Source organism: Balaenoptera acutorostrata, chromosome 11 (genome assembly GCF_949987535.1).
Source record: "Balaenoptera acutorostrata chromosome 11, mBalAcu1.1, whole genome shotgun sequence".
Classification (NCBI taxonomy): Eukaryota; Metazoa; Chordata; class Mammalia; order Artiodactyla; family Balaenopteridae; genus Balaenoptera; species Balaenoptera acutorostrata.
In genome coordinates, this window is record NC_080074.1 from 21,626,124 (window position 1) to 21,643,686 (window position 17,563).

At 36.9% G+C, this 17,563-nt stretch overlaps 1 protein-coding gene across 4 annotated transcripts in view; it reads right to left on the reverse strand.

The window, feature by feature from the left end:
- Window positions 1-549: 549 nt before the first annotated feature.
- Window positions 550-17,563, reverse strand: part of GAS2L3 (growth arrest specific 2 like 3) — a 41,833-nt gene continuing 24,819 nt past the window's right edge. For 3 of the 4 annotated variants that reach the window (XM_007165818.2, XM_057557481.1, XM_007165819.2), the window contains 4 exons: window positions 16,514-16,577; window positions 15,685-15,823; window positions 13,363-13,470; window positions 7,771-11,839 (listed from right to left, as the gene is read on the reverse strand). In XM_007165818.2, the coding sequence (XP_007165880.2) occupies window positions 10,505-11,839; window positions 13,363-13,470; window positions 15,685-15,823; window positions 16,514-16,577 (1,646 nt within the window). In that variant the 3' untranslated portion in view covers window positions 7,771-10,504. Of the gene's footprint in view, window positions 1,235-7,770; window positions 11,840-13,362; window positions 13,471-15,684; window positions 15,824-16,513; window positions 16,578-17,563 lie in introns of those variants that run through there. The other variant, XM_057557482.1, reaches the window with a different exon arrangement.

Consider the following 17,563-nt stretch of genomic DNA (forward strand, 5'->3'; position numbering starts at 1 on the left):
TCTATTTTTAATTTTTTGAGGAACCTCCATACTGTTTTCCATAGTGGCTACACAAATTTACATTCCTACCAACCATGTACAAGGGTTCCCTTTTCTCCACATCATGGCCAACACTTATTTCTTGTCTTTTTGATAATAGCCATTCTAACAGGTGTGAGGTGATATCTCATCTTGATCTTGATTTGCATTTCCCTGATGATTAGTGATGTTGAGCATCTTTTCATGTGTCTGTTGGCCATCTACATGTCTTCTTTCGAGAAACATCTATTCAGGTCTTCTGCCCATTTTTTAATTGGATTGTTTTTTTGCTATTGAGTTGTATGAGCGCTTCATATATTTTGGCTGTTAACCCCTTATCAAATACATGATTTGCAAATATTTTCTCCCATTCAATAGGTTGCCTTTTCATTTCGTTAATGGTTTCCTTTGCTGTGCAGTTTTTACTTTGATGTAGTCCCACTTGTTTATTTTTGTTTTTGTTGCTTTTGATTTCCTCATTTCTATTACCAGTATCAAAGATGGCAACTATACAAAATTTAGGAAAAAAGCAACTCTTTATTATGTTTGTAATTTTTATTCTTGAGAATTATTTCACTTTGCATCTTGATTTTGTTTGAAGAGAGTCCAAGCATTTCCTTCCTCTCTCTGACATCATTATAGCTATAAATAAATTACCTTAACTCTTTCTTTTCCTTTGATAACTTTCCTTTTGCTTCCTGAACCAAGGCCAAATTCTTGAGCCAGGCCTTTAGATTTTACATAGTATGGATCCTATTCCCTGCTGTTCCTCTGCAAGCACCTTACACTGTAGCCCAAAGGAACCCTCTGCTATTTCCATACATGTTCCAGAATTTGCTACCTTTGCTCACACAGATGCCTCCAGCTGGAATACTCTTTTGTGCTGGCTGCAGCAGGAGTGGCAGGATTCAGAGCTTCAGCTATGGCTCAAGACAGGCTCCACCACTTACTGCTGTGTGACTCTGAGTGAGGTACTTGTGCTGGTGACTCACCTGTTTGCTCTCAGACCCACCTCTTCCCTTTCCCCTTCAGGCTGTGTTTCCTAGACTCCAGCGTCAGCCAATGGAAGGCAGCAGTGGGCCACTAGAGGGCGGGAGAAGGGGGAAGCCAGAGTGTTCCTCCTCTTCTCAGTGCAGCGGACAGCATCTCTGGCAGCAGCTCCCTCTCCTCCTTGGCTGTAGCTCCCGCCAGACTGGGCTGCTGTGGTTTCAGCTTCCTGAGGTGGAAAGAGAGGGAAGGAGTCCCGAGGACCTCTGCTGAGCCCCGCACCCGGCTATTCCTGAAGCAGTAAGACACACCCGCTGCAATTCTCATTTATGCGAGCCAAGATATTCTCTTGTAAAACTTAAGCCATTTTGGCTTGAGTTTTTCTACCATTAGCAACAAATAATCTTTATTAATTTAATCCCTCAATTAATTTACCTTCTCACTCATAGAGTAAGTGAAGAAAACTATTCTTAAATCACTATAAAGCAGGGTAGAAAATGCCATTTGCTGTAGGAGACAGAAGAGAGAGGGTGACTCCCATTGGGACCTGTGGTGGGAATAGAGCCAAGGCATTTGGCCTTTATTCAGGTTGGAATGGAAGCCCAGGAAGGTTTTTGAGCGGTGGTGTGTCAGGATTCAAGTTGAGCTGTAGGCAGATTACTGTGGGCTCAGTGTGGGCCTGCAGGGCAACTGCACAACTCCAGAGGGAGCCATTGACCTAGAATACACCATGAATGATGCGCCTAGAGCTGTGCAATGTGCAGCCTTGAGCCATGCAGAGAGGCTGAAAGTGTGGTCAAAGAGCTACTGGGAGGCTATTGTCTTCCAGGAGAGAGGTGAGAAGCCCGTGAACTTGGGAAGTACCACAGGGAGGGGGATGAATTTGAGACACATTCTAAAATTATTTGAAAGTTTCAATGTGAGGAGAGGAAGGGATGTCAACAGAAATAGGGGAGTTGGGGGGAAGAGTAGATTTGGTGGAGATGGAAATTTTCTTTTTAGGTAAGAGATTTTGAGGTAGTAATGGGAGAAGGCAGATGGCTACTGACAGTGGAAGTGGGACTCAGGGAAACTGGGCTGAAAATAAAGATCTGGAAATCATTCACATAGAACTGGAAGGAAGGGTGGGAGGGAGGAGGGAGGAAGGGAAGAAGAAAGGAAGAAAGGAGGAAAAAGAAAGAAAGAAAGAAGAAAAAAAGGAAGGAAGGAAGGGAGGAGAAAGTGAGAGAGAAAGAGAAAGAAAGAAAGAAGAAAAAAAGGAAGGAAGGAAGGAAGGGAGGAGAAAGAGAGAGAAAGAGAAAGAAAGAAAGAAAGAAAGAAAGAAGAAAGGAAGGAAGGAAGAAAGAAAGAAAGAAGAAAGAAAGGAAGGAAGGAAGGGAGGAGAAAGAGAGAGAAAGAGAAAGAAAGAAAGAAAGAAGAAAGAAAGGAAGGAAGGAAGGAAGGAAGGGAGGGAGGAGAGAGAGAGAAAGAAAGAAAGAAAGAAAGGAAGAAAGAGAGAGAGAAAGAGAAAGAGAAAGAGAGAAGGGAAGGGAAGGGAAGGAAGGAGGGAGGGAGGAAGGAAGGAAGAAAGAGAAAGGAAGGAAGGAAAGAAGGAAGGAAGGAAGGAAGAGAAGGGAAATATTTTTTTTGTTAGAAGAGGGCCAAGGAATAAATGGTCCTCAGGGAGTAGCTACATGAAAAGGGCAGAGAGGGAACACAAGTCAGAACACAGGAGTGAGGGATCAGAGAATCATGAGAAAAATCAGAATCGCGTCACGAGGACCAAGGGAGGAATTTCAAAAAGGAGGGGCTGGCCATTCCCATGACCCTCCTCCCTGCCACAGTAATCCCTGAAGTGTTCGTCAAGATGGAGCTTCCATCAACCTGGGTCCCCAAGCAACTAAGATGAGCAGAGCCCTAGATGTCCCTGATGGACATCTAGCATGACTGAAAAGTAACCTTTGTTGGTATAAGCCATGAAGAGTGTTTTCTTTTTTGTAGCAAAGCCTAGCCTATCCTGACCAACATGTGGTGGCCACTTGGGGATGTGGGAGAAAAAGAAGAAAGTGTGATTAGAGACTTGAGCATGTTTGTAGGATTAAGGGGGAAAGGCTGGAGAAAATAGAGAAATTGGATGTAAGAAGAAGGTATAGCTGGTTAGCCTTGGCTCTGGAGGAGGCCAAGGGCTGTGTTACTGCTGTGCACACCAGCATACCACTGATCAGACACACTGGATACATTGCCAACACACCTAACTAGGAGACACTTGTGACAGGCAATTTGTGACCAGCACACTTCTCTGCCCAGTGAATCACTTCTGGAGAAAGCTAAAGAGCTGATGATCAAGTATTTGCTGAGATGATTAAGTGTCAGGCCTGCTGCTCACAGGTTGGTGTGACTTCCAGAGGAATGGAAGAAACATCTCCTCAGTGCCTCAGTTTCCTCATCTATAAAATGGGGATAGTAATAGAGTCTACCTCACAGAGTTGTAAAAATTAAATAAGTTACTACACATAAAGCATTTAGAACAGCATCTGGCACAAAGTGAGTTCTATTTAAGTATGATTGCAGAACCCCTTCAGGTTTTAGGATAAGCTGTAAATATGGTGGTGAAATCTACTAATAGTTTCTTTTTTCTTTTTCCTGCAGTCACTTAAACAGCAAGGAAGAATTGTAAGGAACAGCAAAGTTCTGGTTTCCAAGGAGGTAAACAGGCATTGATGAATATATTTAACATCTCTACCAGCTTCAAAACTAGTGTTATTGAATAAAAATCAATCTTAATTTATCTTATGCAGCTGTGCCATTTCAGCTAATAGGAATTCCTTAGGGGAAAAACAATCAAAGACTCAGCACAGGTAAAAGCCCTTGAATACTTTCAAGGAGTCATTGAAAATCATACTGGGACAGAACTTCAGGGTTAGAAATGATTCTGGCTGATAAAATACATTCTGGGCATCTCAGACGGTGTCTATAAAATACCAAAACCACCAAGAGAAAAAGTCAAAAGATCTGTTGTTTTTTAACATGATTCCCAAGCACTGGTTTCACTGATAGTTTTAACAAATTGATAAATTGATTGTTTTGACACTGTAGTGTAAGGGTTGGAGAGGCTTCTTTAGAAGTTGGGAAGCAAGGGTCTAGAACATTCTCTCTCCCACTCAGAAAAAGGCTTTGAAATATCCCAGAGTGGGCCAATTCAGGGAAAGCTGGTGAGTCTCCAAGATCCAGGGATACAACAAACACTGCTGATTTGAACATTATTTATACCTGTCCTCAGTAACATCCACGTACTTGAGCATTTCCAGCCATCAAAAGTGCAGATTTGGATTTTGGAGGTCCTATTGGCCTCAATGACCTTGAAAGAAAAGGTCAGTGCTGGAAATTGAAGGCTCCTTGATGCAAAGAGACCTCCCTATGTAGCTCAGGCCAAATTCAATCCAACTCTGGGCTTCTTTACCAAGAGAACTGGACACATCAGTCATGCCTAGCCTTTTAAGGAAAACTGGCTGCAGCTTCTGCTAAGACAAGTGAACCAAGCTATTCCTTACATCAAGGTAGCTATGCTCTAGACCACGTGACCTATCTGTTCACCATGCTGGTTCATCAAGGGGGATGGGTATATGGAGGGCAGCCAACTCATTGGTTGACTAGTGACCTGTGCAGTGGCCTGGAGCAAAAAACTGCCCAAAATAGAACAATGGTAATTAACTAAACCAATCAGATTCTCTCTTGAGACTTTGAAGGGGTAAATGGTTATCAGGTAGTTTTTGTTTGTTTGGTTGGTTGGCTGGGTTTTTTCAAAGATGCAAGAAAACCCACAAAGAGGATCAGAAGCTTGGAGGCTGGCTAGAGTATGTTCCTGGCAGAGCACCAGAGTGAAGGGGGGAACTCGGGCTGCAGAAGGGAGATGAGATTACCTGTCTCTAGAGCTCCCTATGTTTCTCAACGACTCCAGTTCCAATTTCTGTGAGGCTCACTGAACAGATATTTCTGGGTTGCTGCCGGATTCCTATTGTCCTTTAGGTTCTATGTATCCATAAAACAACACAGTACTAAAGAAAACTGAAGTGAATCTGTTTCTTGCAACCAAAAGAGCTGCCCTAACACACCAGGTCTTCCCAGGACGCCTATGGGTCCCTTGGGGCTACAGGCCAGCCAGGAAGATGCTTCAAAGGCCCAGAAGGTGCTGTTCTGTGAGTCATAGCAATGCATTTTACAGGACAATTTTCCTGTCACCTGCTGAGGCAGTAGGAGGAGGCACTGAGATGTCAAATCACAGGGAGCATCTGCTCGAAGCTGTGTTCCTCCAACATAACTGAGGTGGCTGGAGGGAGACCAGCCTTCCCACAGGCAGCTGGTTTGAGATCCCACCTCGGTCTGTGGCACACTTGTTAAGACCAAGGTGGAGTTTGTGGAGGGGTCAGGGTGGGAATCAATCCCCACTGTCACAGGAAACATTCTAGAGTTAGAAGAGCATCCTTGTATTAGAGATGGGTGCTTCTTGATGGCTTATCCAGAGAAAGCTCAGATTTCTTTCTGTTTCCCATACCTTGTTTAGGACTTGATTCTTTCTGCTCTATTTTCTGAGAAACAGTTGGTGGTGAATGACTCTTGTTCTTAAGGCTCAGATACAAATAAATACAAGTTTTTCACTTTTTCCTATGGGCTCCTGATCCGAAGCAATATGAGAAAAGACAGGCGGTTTTCACCAAGGTATCTTATCCCAGAAAGAACTGAGTGGGCTACAGTCAAAAAGAACATCATACTTTTTTTTTTTTTTAACCACTTGTATGAAGACTGTCCTCTCCTGGAGAGCAGTGACCAGTCTTACTACTGTATCCCTAGCATCTATCTTAGTGTCTGCCACAGACACTCAGAAAAATTGTTTGCTAAATGAGCAAATGAGTGAGTTGGTGTTTCAGTGCCTTGTGGTTGAGTAGATTGTTTTGGAATAATCATCAATACAGGTAATACAAGGAATCTGCTGGGCTAGACCCAATGCATTTAGGACCCACTGAAGGGGCCAGCAATCAGGGTAACTCACATAGCTCCCGGGGACCACTGCCTTGACTTCAGTCTGCTGCTCACAGGTTGGTGTGACTTCAGTAGCTAACATGCTCTATCAACAAACTCCCTGGGCTGAGTTTCCTCATCTGTTCAATGTGAGGATTGAATAAGGCAGTAGCAGGACCCTTGCTAACCTAAGTCTATACATGATGCTCTGAGTATCTTCTCAAACCCCGAAAATAAATATTTTAAAACAAAAACCTGGATAGTAAGTTGGGAAGTTCCTAACATTTTTCTTCTGTAAAAGTGCAGCATTCTCTGTTATTTAATGTAATGGAAGAAATCCATAACTTCAAGGCCTCTCTTATTACTGCCCTCTTCCCCTCTCCTGTCCATTCCCCTCCAGAAATAAGCAGGTCATATCTGTAGGCTTCTTCAAACACTACCACAACATTTCCTCAAGAAAAACTCCTTTCACACACCATGCAATAAGTATTGTGCCTGGCAGAACACAGACAATTCAGAAATATTATATATTGTTTTATCATTGCCATCTCTCAAAACAAATCACTTCATCACCATACATACATCTTTTAAGATAAATCCCAAGTGTTTGCCGAGCATTTTTTAAATTAGTCAATTATCCTCACCAGTGGCTGTGACTAATCAAAAGTAGTGTCATCATATTCAGATATGCAAACTGGCTATAGCCACAGCCAACTACAAGAATATATCACTATACCTCATGAACTGATACAAAAGTCTTGCTCAACCCAGAAAGGATTCCTGTGATGTTTCTACACAATGTGAGAATTCAGGAATTTAGTTTTAAGTGACTACTGAAATAAACTTTGTTACATAAGCTACATGAAGATAAATAAACCAAAAGTTTAAAAAAAAAAAAAAGGAAAGAAAAAAAAAAAAGAATCAACACCTAAATCATTTTTTAATGTCTGTATGGTGTTCTATTTTATGGTCATAACAATATTAATGATGTGTTATGATTAACATCCTTATAGCTAAATCTTTGCATGTATTATTTTTTCAAGATCGAGTCATATTGTGTTTTTCTACAAGAAAACAGTATATTTATAGGAAAATAGCTAATTTAATAAAATATGTCTTTATATTTTCAGATTTACTGGCAAGTGTTTCATTAATATTTTCCTAATATTCCCCAAAATTTCATAACATGAACTTGTTTAAAATTTTTACATTCACAAATGATTAGGAAAATATAATAAGAATTTTGATTTTGTCTAAGTGGTGTTTTTGTTTTCATTTGGAAACATCACAGAAAATACATATTTAATTAACTGCTTTTTACAATTGCTCTGATCATGAATATAGGATAAAATGAATATTTCAAGAATATTCTCACTGTATCAAAGTGTGAAATTAAAACAGAATTGCAGGAATTGGAAATTCCTACTGTCAGCCTTCTGTGAATACAATACTTGTGTGATCTATAGAATTCTGCTTTCATAACTAATAAATTATTTCTGTCATCAGAGATTATTAAATATGAGTCTAGCCTTACTGAGACAAACTTCTAGCAGATACAACAACTTGCGGAACAAATACCGTTACTTAATGGCAAAACCTTGATAATCTCCTAGGAGCAGTGAAATAAATTCCACAGGTATCAGAAGGGCATTTTAAATAGCAATAAAATTAAAACTATCCTCAAATTATTAATGCTTCATATATGCAATTTCTGACATGAACCAAGTGATCAGAATGTATTCAGAACACACAAAAATGTAAATTGAGGACTTGGTATATATGTTTAAACTTTAATACCTGAGAAAATATAAGTTAAAATCTGATACAAACACTGCTAGCACAAGAAAATATACACAAATTTGGATTCAGATGGAGTCAGTACGTAAACCTGGATATGACTGTATCATGACAACTTGTTAGTAAAGCCTTTTAAAGAAGTAACAGATTTTTGTATCAGATATATATTGCAGAAGGAACAGTAATTTTTTTTCTCAAAAAACTTCCCTTACCAATTAAGAACTGTTAACTCAGTGTGGAGAGGAAAGTTAGAGATCATCTAATTTATCAAAGCATTTTAAAGATATAAGCCTTAAACACCTACTGTAAGCTCAAACAATGCAAAAATAATCAGCATTTCATTTTCCTCTGAAGACTAATTTGATATGTTAGTCACGTTAACAAATTATAGAAACGAAAAATAAAAATATTTCATTCTTTTTTGAAAGTACACATTATTTCTTCTTCCAGGTACTTCAGTAATTTAAGCTTAATATTCATTTTACTAAATATTAAACAAAAAGAAACTTTGAAAATCTTGCACTACTATTAAGAAGAAATGATACTTTCTTTCTAACTTCAACAATGTACTTTTAAAATTGTGAAAACAATTAGAAACACTAGGTCTTTAAGGGCATTTCAAAATGTATTTGAAGAAAGGATCTTTCAGCCACTGCTTACTTATAAAAAAAAAAGTATTTTGGAAGAGTAAGCTATATATAAATAAAAATTCATCCAATGTGAATATAATTGGAGAAATTCCCTGATCATGAATACTGGATAAAATGTGTATTTCAAGAATATTCTCCCTGTATCAAAGTGTGAAATTATAACAGAATTATAGGAGTTGGAAATTCCTACCATCAGTAGCCCGATGAAGATAGGGCTATTTATGAATTAACTTACAATTTTTCAAAAAAATAAAACCAGTTCTTGGAACTGCCAGATGACACTTTTATTCCTGAAGTTACTGATAGAGAATTGTTTGGTCTTACAAAGGAATAAACTCCTCTTAAAGGTAAAATTCTTCCTCTTTGAAAGATGCATTAAATATTTCTCATCACTAAAAATGTAAAGCTTCTAGTACTTCTTGAACACTGACTTCACTTTCCAAAGATGTAAATATTATCTCCCTCAATGCCCAGATCAACAGTGGAACTCAACTGAATATTTGGTGACTGTCTCTTTTAAGGAGAGAAGCATCAATTATTTCAAAAACTAGCCTGCATACAGCTTTGATTTTAACTGTATTTCTCAGACAAAAGATAGCTTAGTTTTATACAAAAGTTTCTTGCTTTATAATCTACAAACATCAGTAGTCAGCTTAAGATGCTTATTCTATGATTGCACATTTGTGTGAACCATTATTTTTCTTTAGAAAACACATTTTAGTTTAAAATAGGGAAACACAAACCTCAATACTGAATATAATAACCTGTGATAGCTGATAATACTGTAAAGTTATTAAACACACCCCTAAAACTTCTGAAAGTACATTAACAATTTTTTAAATAGCCACAATCTATTAAAAAACATATTATTTACAAATATCATCCTAGATCGATAGAGTCTATATAGTCACTACATGATCTGGGTAAGTTCCTTGGAGAATCTGCCTACAGAACAGAAAATGCTGCATACATACTGTCCATTTGCCACTGGAAAACTGAAGGCAGCGTGACTTTATTGAAGAAAATTAACATAACTGGAAAACTCTAATTAAAACTTGTATTATTGTGCTGAAGAAAAATAGTAATCACATGACAGAATTTTTATGTAGCACCACTTGAATATTCTTTACTATCACCTTAATTTTAAGATTGTTAAAACATAATTCTGATGTTAAACAACATTATTTTAATGTAAAAATTGATATCTGCACTCACAGAAAATTAATTATTAAAAAATATTTCTAATATGCTAAAAGCTACTAAATCATTTCCCCTTTCACATTGCACAATGTCCATCTAAAATGTAAGGTATAAGTTCTTATAAATAATATGTGAAAAAATTTTTTCCAAGTTACAATTTATATTTCAATACCTTAATTTTATTTTTTTACCAAAAATATTGGTAACAAAATATTACCAAGGTTAATAGAAGTCAGTTAAAAAAATCAGTTCCTTCTGATTTGGAAAGCTTAAAAAATTTTTAAATAATAACAATTCTACCAAACCCAGAGTAACAGTAAGCTAATCAGCAGCAGCCATTGGTACTTAATATTGTTCCATCAGGCAATCCTGATCAGGAAACGAAATAAGATGTCTTTTGTAAGACAAGTGCCAAACCGTTGCTTTTAAACTAAAATGCAATAACTTATATTAAGAGCACCTCTGTTTCTATTAGCAGGTAATAACCTCCATATTTAACACATATTCAAAATACAGCAACTATAGTTATAAACCTAGTAGTGTTATTTAACTTTACATTTCCATTAATGGGCAGACATTAACAAAGATGTCATGGACTGAAAATCATATAAATGTCTATAACTAATAAGAATCTCCTGGTGATTTTACCACTGTTCACGTTAAAAGGGTACCTTCTGGTGAATTCAGGTATGTGAATTCTGATGAGTCCCCTCCTCGCCCCAACCTCTACCCCCATCTTATTGTACTTAATGTCTGAACCTATTTGGATAAACACAAATAGAAGAAACTTTTAAGGTGTGCAGCTAACACATTCACTCTCTTTCTTTCCTCTGTTCTCTTAGAATGACATATTCTGTTTATTTTCTAGGTTTCTTACTTCCAGTCATAACAAAATAATGATCATCGTCTTCCGTCTTCTTTGCAGAAGGTTTTTTATCTCCACTAACTGCCTCCTTGCCAGATGAGGGTGGTTTCCTGGTTGCAGCCAGGGCTTTGCCACTTTTGGAAGGCCCTTTGGCTAAGCACTGGCTCTTGGTGGCAGTCTGTGCTGACTTTGGTTCAGGTTGTGCTTTGGCAGAAGACTGGGGAAGACTCACAATGGACAGCGGGGTACGGCCCGGGGACCTAGAGGAGCTGGGTCCTGTCTTCTGGGACGTGCTTTTATTCTGAGGCTGCTTTTTGGCAACTGAAACCATATTCTTATCTTTCGACTTCTCTGCAGCTTTTGCAGGAGCAACTGAGGTTACAGAAAGTGGCTGGTTTAAATTCAAGGCTGACTTAAGTTTCTGTGCTGGCATTGCCCCCGCTTGCAGAGCTCCAACACGTGGCTGAGACTGTGTTCTCAGACCCGTGGTTATGGGTTTGGAACTGGATGTTGTCACTTTTGCAGGAGACTGGAAAGAAGGAGAAGGGTTAGGCCTTAGGTGCAGATTTGCCTTAGGTGGCTTTGGACACTTTGATGATGAATTTAAATGTGTAGCTGAGTGAGAGACTGCATAATCCCTGGAAGACGCATGATGGTGTTTCAAATGCTTTGGTTCAATTTTTCCAGAACACTTATTTGGCAAAAGTGTAGACTCAGGCACATCTCTTGACTTCTGGGCTGGAATAAGCTTGGCCTTTGGAGTACTGGGTGATGGGATACATTTTCTCAACGACTCAGATACACAAGGTGCAGTTCTTAATAAAGCTGGTGAAAAAGTGCTTTTACCTGCTGGATTTAAAGAAGCAGATGAAGATGATGCATCGTTTGAAGGAGACCGCGGTTTCTTTGCTACGCCCTTTGAAGATGTGAGGTTGAGATGAGAGGACGCTGCTGGAGAATTTGGAAATTTAGAACGGACTGACCCACAGGCCAGACTGCCTCCTTTCAGGGAAGATGCTGGTGGCAACACACCTGGCAGACGTACCTGCTTCTCTTTGCTCCTTGGAATACCAACTGGTGTGCCAGGTTTTGAATTTTGTTTCTGAAACATGCTAACTGCTGACAAAGGATTCATTTCAGGAGGCTGAGCTGCTCTGGCGGACGAATCAGGCACACTTTCATTAGAAACTCCTTTTTGAAATGCTAGAATTTTCTGTTCTAGTGTAGCAAACTGTAATATTCGACAGGGGTCATATTTAAGCAAAAATCCTTGAAGAGTATCCCAGCCTCCACCGACACGGACCATGACATGTTTTCCGTGAAGCATCTTTCCCCCAAAAGAAAGTAAAAAATAAAGCTGTAAAACTGTAAGGTGCAGTTACGGTTCATTAGTAGTCATAGTCTGTGATGTCTGTGACTATGAAATTCAGTGTATTTGCCAACAGCTTCACTATAAATTGCCAGTCTCTTTCTTGTATTACTAAAGTAATAAATTTAATTCATATTGAATCATGCAACTAACAACAGAGAATCCTCCAGTTTGTAAGGAAGATATTTACACATCCTAAAAATCCAAATTACTAATACGCAAAACTGCAAGGACTGAATATTGAAGGAAGAAAGGAAAAGGGAGAGTAAAGGAGGGGAGGAGAGAAAAAAAGTCTCATACTAAAGAAAAACATAATTACAGAAGATAAAAACTACTGAAACTTGTATGTTAGAATTTAATAAATTACTTTCATATGTATCATATCAATTTAATCTTTCAAAAACTTTGATACAATTTATTACTAGTTTTTCTTTGCAGATGAGAAAATTATGGCTCTGAGAGATTAAGGAAACTGTCCCAAACCACACAGCTTGGCCTGGCCTCAAACGTACCAGGCTACCCAACCCAAAAGGTGCTTTTGTGTTGATAAGATATATCCTGGGTCTGCCAGTGCAGCCCAAGCTGGACGGACTCAGACCCCTATTCATTCAGCAGGCAAATCTGCACGGTTGTATGAGACTGCTCTGCAAATTTTAACTCTAAATCCCATGCTCTGTGCACTATCACTATATCATACTGCTTAAAAAAAGAAAGCTAATTAAAAGACAAAATGCATATACCTGTTTCTGTATGAGTTGAACAGGGTATGGGGAGCTAATGATAATATGTGAAATAAAAGAAAATATAGGTGGTAAAATTATATTTTTTACATACTTTTATATTACATTCCTAAATTGGGAATAGAACAGCTCTTGTATCAATAAGTGGACAGAATGATGAACAGGTAAACTTCAATCTCCTTATCAGCAAAGGGGACAATTAATCAATTGCAGATTACAGATGGGACAAAGGAAGAACATAAGCATGTACATTAGCATATTAGTATAGATGCTGATGCTGTGTCAGTGAAAAAAAGGCTTCATACTTAAGACCCAAAGTCTATATTATTATCAACTGCAATGTTTCTATTTCTTTTTCTTCTTACTGACATTTAATCTTATTAGATGTTCTGGTTTTGCTTTTTTCTTCTTCTTATGATAGAAAATTATTCCTCTTTAGGAAATCTAAAAAATGGAACAAGTTACCTGAGGTATTCAAAGATTTTTTTCCCCCCAATTATATTCAATGTCCAAATAGTCTTAGCTTAATTAGTTGTTTGCTATGTTAAGCGTGTTTACCTAAACACATTATATACTCTTGAAAATATTCCATATATTTCCTCCTATACAGTGAAATTCTTCCATTAATAACATCCTCTATTCCAATTTTTTAAAAAGTAAAAGGGGAACAAAAGAAGGTTGGTAAAGCAATAAATTCAATTTCAAAACAAGATCTAAACAGGATGTAAACGGTGGACTTACTCTTATAAAAAGTATTTTATCTCCTAGTCGATACCGTCCTTCAGATAAGTACTCAATAGAAAATCGGTGAGAACAACTACAAGGAGGGTCTTCAGCAATGTGTTTAACCTAAGATTAAAAATAAACGACAAGATTTAGTGCTTGTGACAAAAACTATTTTGTTTAATGTTAAAATGCAAGGTTATTTGATAGTTGGGAAAATCAAACTCAAAGATAAAAATTTAAAGACAGTTCAACTATTTATTATCTCTTCTCTTTTACTTGTTGACAAATATTGAGATTAGACATTAGCTAATCTAATAAAACCTAACAGTGAGGAAGTCTGGAGTCTCTCTCTCTCTCTCTGCCCAAGTGCAATAAGGCTCGTCGTGTACTCACTGATCACCGGAGAAGGTCTGTGAATGTGTACACAGTGAAGTCAATTCAAAACACATTCATTCAGTCATAGGAAACAGTTCATTACTAAGCTTGAATTGTTTTAAGACTTGGATTAATATATCTGTCAAATCAAAGATGGACCAGTCAGATAAAGTTTAACCAGGAATTTTCACTTGTCCCTTAACACCATGTGAAAGTAATACTGTATGTATGGGGAAATATCCAGATTTGTTCCAAAGTTACTGTTAAAATAGGCAGAGATGCATTTATAGCTATTGGGCTGGGCAAAAAGTTCATTCGGGTCTTTCCGTAACATCTTACGAAAAACCCAAGCGAACTTTTTGGCCTATCCAATATTCACCCAAGACTAGGTAAATTCTAAAAATTTCAACTCAAGAGGCATTTTTCTAAAAGCACTCACTTTGTTTCAATAGTTTGCTAAGGAGATGAGAACTGAGGAGAAAATCCTACCTCTACTCCTCAAGGGGCTTACAGAATTTTTAACTGCAGTACATATCTTAAAAATGGTAAAAACTGGAATAAAAATTAAAATTCAGAATTCTTTATTTAAAACATGGAAATTAATATAAATTGATTAAATGAAAATATTTGCTGAGATATGTTTGATTTGAAAAAAAAGTCACATATCAGCCACTATGGAAACCATTTTGTTTTCCTAAAATTATATTTTTGAAAAAGCAAGGCCATGTATATTTTTCTCAACTACTTGTCACAGAGAGTATAACTAAACAAATTCACTTAATTGAATTTAGGCATGATGTTAAAGAAAGTCTCTTCAGATATACCCAACTTACCTGAGCACTAACAGAAATTTATGAGTGTCTTAATTATCTACACAAAATGGACACATGTGGATTCACCCGGGCCTGATCAAAAGGGTCCGGATTTATCTCCCTACATCATTCATTTAACAAAATAACATGATCATAAATAGAACTGATTTTCATAAGCCATTCAATGAAGTTTATCTTGTTCACAGTCTGGTTATATGAGCACATATGTACACACATGCATACACACACATACATACCACATGCATAAGATGGCTAAAAAATATTCTGAACTTGGGTAAAGAATTTACAATTATTTGAACCATTTACAAGTTAGATAACAAAGTAATTTGAAAGGAGGTAATTATTTCAGTCATTATTTTCTATCCATTAAGGTTTCTTAGGTACACAGAATTGCAGTTGTATATTTCTTAACAGCACTCAAAATAATGAATCAGATAATAATTGTTCCTTAATTTTAAACACGACCATAAGATCTCAGCAGGTCACATATGTATAGGTGGACTCTGAATATATTCATATAGCACATATATATTTAAAGGAATGTGTTCCTTTTAGTTTTCATAACAAGCTTGCAGGCATGAAGGGTCACTTATTTTCTTTGTTTAAGATACCCAAATACCACTTATATTCAGCAGTACAAATCAGCACTAACCCACAATCTAAATAAGTTGGTGAGCCTAAAAGGAGTAAGTGTTGTGAATAAAAAATGTTCTCTTCTGGTTTTAGCTATTGTGTAATTAACATTTTAACATTAAAGGAAATAGCTAAAGAAATTAAAATCATCTGTAAAGGTACTACCCTAATATCAATTATTTTCATTCTCCTTGTTCTGATACATACTTTTCACAAAATAAACATTTTTCTTGTTGCTATATAGTCTTTATAATGATTACAAAAAATGATTATTCTGCTAAAATAGTAAATCCTAATTTACCTAGCCATTGCCCAATTTGAGAGTATTTACATTGCTTCCAATTTTTCAGCCTTATAAATAATACTGCAATAAATACTTTCATTCATGCTACTTTTGTTTCCCTCTTCAAGTATAATAAAAATGAAAGAGGAACACTTTTGGCGAACTATGAGATTCTGACGCATCACAGTTGAAAGAAGGTGTGCAATTACTTACAGCTTCGTGAAGCTCTTCATGCTGACAGCATGATTTTGGAATGCTGATGGAATCTTCAGGCCCAGAGGTATTAAGTAACGTCTCTTCTAGCTCAATTTCTTTCTCAAATTTTACTAATACTGGAGGCTCAACCCCATATCTGAAAACCAATCATGAGATCTCATCAAACAAGTGAAGTCTGAGCCAAGTACTTCCATGTATATCACAATAGGTTATCTTCTGTATGACTCTCTTCTACCAGTTGTTTCACTGGGACATCTGGAAATGCTTTATAATGTCCCACAGATTGCCAAAAATTCAGATTATCAACTTTACATCATAGTATATATATATTTGGGTTACTGGATGCTCCCAATATTCAATCAGGGATCCTAAACGTACCTTTAAAAATCAGCTTGTTAAAAAAACCAGAAAACAAAAAACAAGTCATCTCGTGAGTGAAGATGAGGTCGAGCTAGGTATGGAGGATACCAGGCCTCAGCCTTCTTATCAGACCCTCTTTGTGTCCAAAGGACTTGCCTCGCCTTGAACTGCTTAAAGATTGCATGCTCTTACTCTACTTTTGATCTGAAAAATTTAAGTACCCTTTTACAGTTTAATACTAAATGAAGGCAAGCTACATGAGCAAGCAGATGTTGACACATGACATGGCTCACGTGAACAGAACAAAGTTAATAAAGAAACAAAAAGAAAGAAAAAATAGTAAATTTAAGTTACCTTTATTCCAATCAAAATTTATTTTCATTTATAGAAAAGTGTTCTAGATAAAATAAAGCAGCTTTAAAAATGTTTATGACATTGAAATTCTGAAATATTGTGGAATACATACCTTGACACAATTCGACCAATTTCAAGAAGACAAAGATACACCTGTCTCGGATCTTTGTGCAAAACTGTGAAAAATAAGACCACATATTTTAGAGGGCAAATTAAATAGGCAAATATATTTATGGCAAGAAAGAAGTAAAGTAAAAGAAAAGAAGTAAAGTAAAAGAAAAGTAAAGTAAAGTAAAAAAAAACAGTAGAGTTACTTATTTGGAGACTTAGAAAAGACTTATTTTTTCTACATATTATCATCTTCCTTAAATTAAAAAGAAAATGGCTAACAAGAAGATTAAAATTTACCATGGATGCTTACCTGTGTAGTATTTTAAGTCTAAAAAACTAAGAGCTTAGTAACATTAAATTATTAATATTTCAGATCTCTTAACAGGAGATATTACTGAAGAAACGTATCACTTCAATTTTATTCTAAACTATCTTTAGCACAGGACTATGTGTTAACAGCCTTCTTCAACTCTTCCAAAAATAGAAGAGGAGAGAGCACTTCTCTACTCATTCTATGAGGCCTATATTACCCTGATATCAAAGTCAGAAAAAGACATCACAAGAAAACTAAAGACAAATATCCTTTATGAACACAGATGTAAAAAATTCTCAATGAAATACTGGCAAATTGAATCCAGCAGCAAGTGAGATTTATCCCAGAAATGCAAGGTTGGTTCAACGTATGAAAATCAATCAATATAATTCACCATATTGATAAAATAAAGAAAAAGAAACATACAATTATCTCAGTAGACACAGAAAACGCTTTTGACAAAATCAAACACCCTTTCATGACAAAAAAAGACTCAACAAACTAGAAACAGAAGAGAACTTTATAAATATGAAAATAGACATCTCTGGAAAACCCATAGCTAACATCATTATTAATGGTGAAAGACTGAATGTCTTCCTCGAGGCTAAGACCAGGGAAAAGAAGGATGTCCACTCTTCCCACTTCTATTCAACATTGTACTTGAGGTTCTAGCCAGGGCATTTGGGCAAGAAAAATAAATAAAAGCCATCTAGATTGGAAAGGAAGAAGGAAAACTAT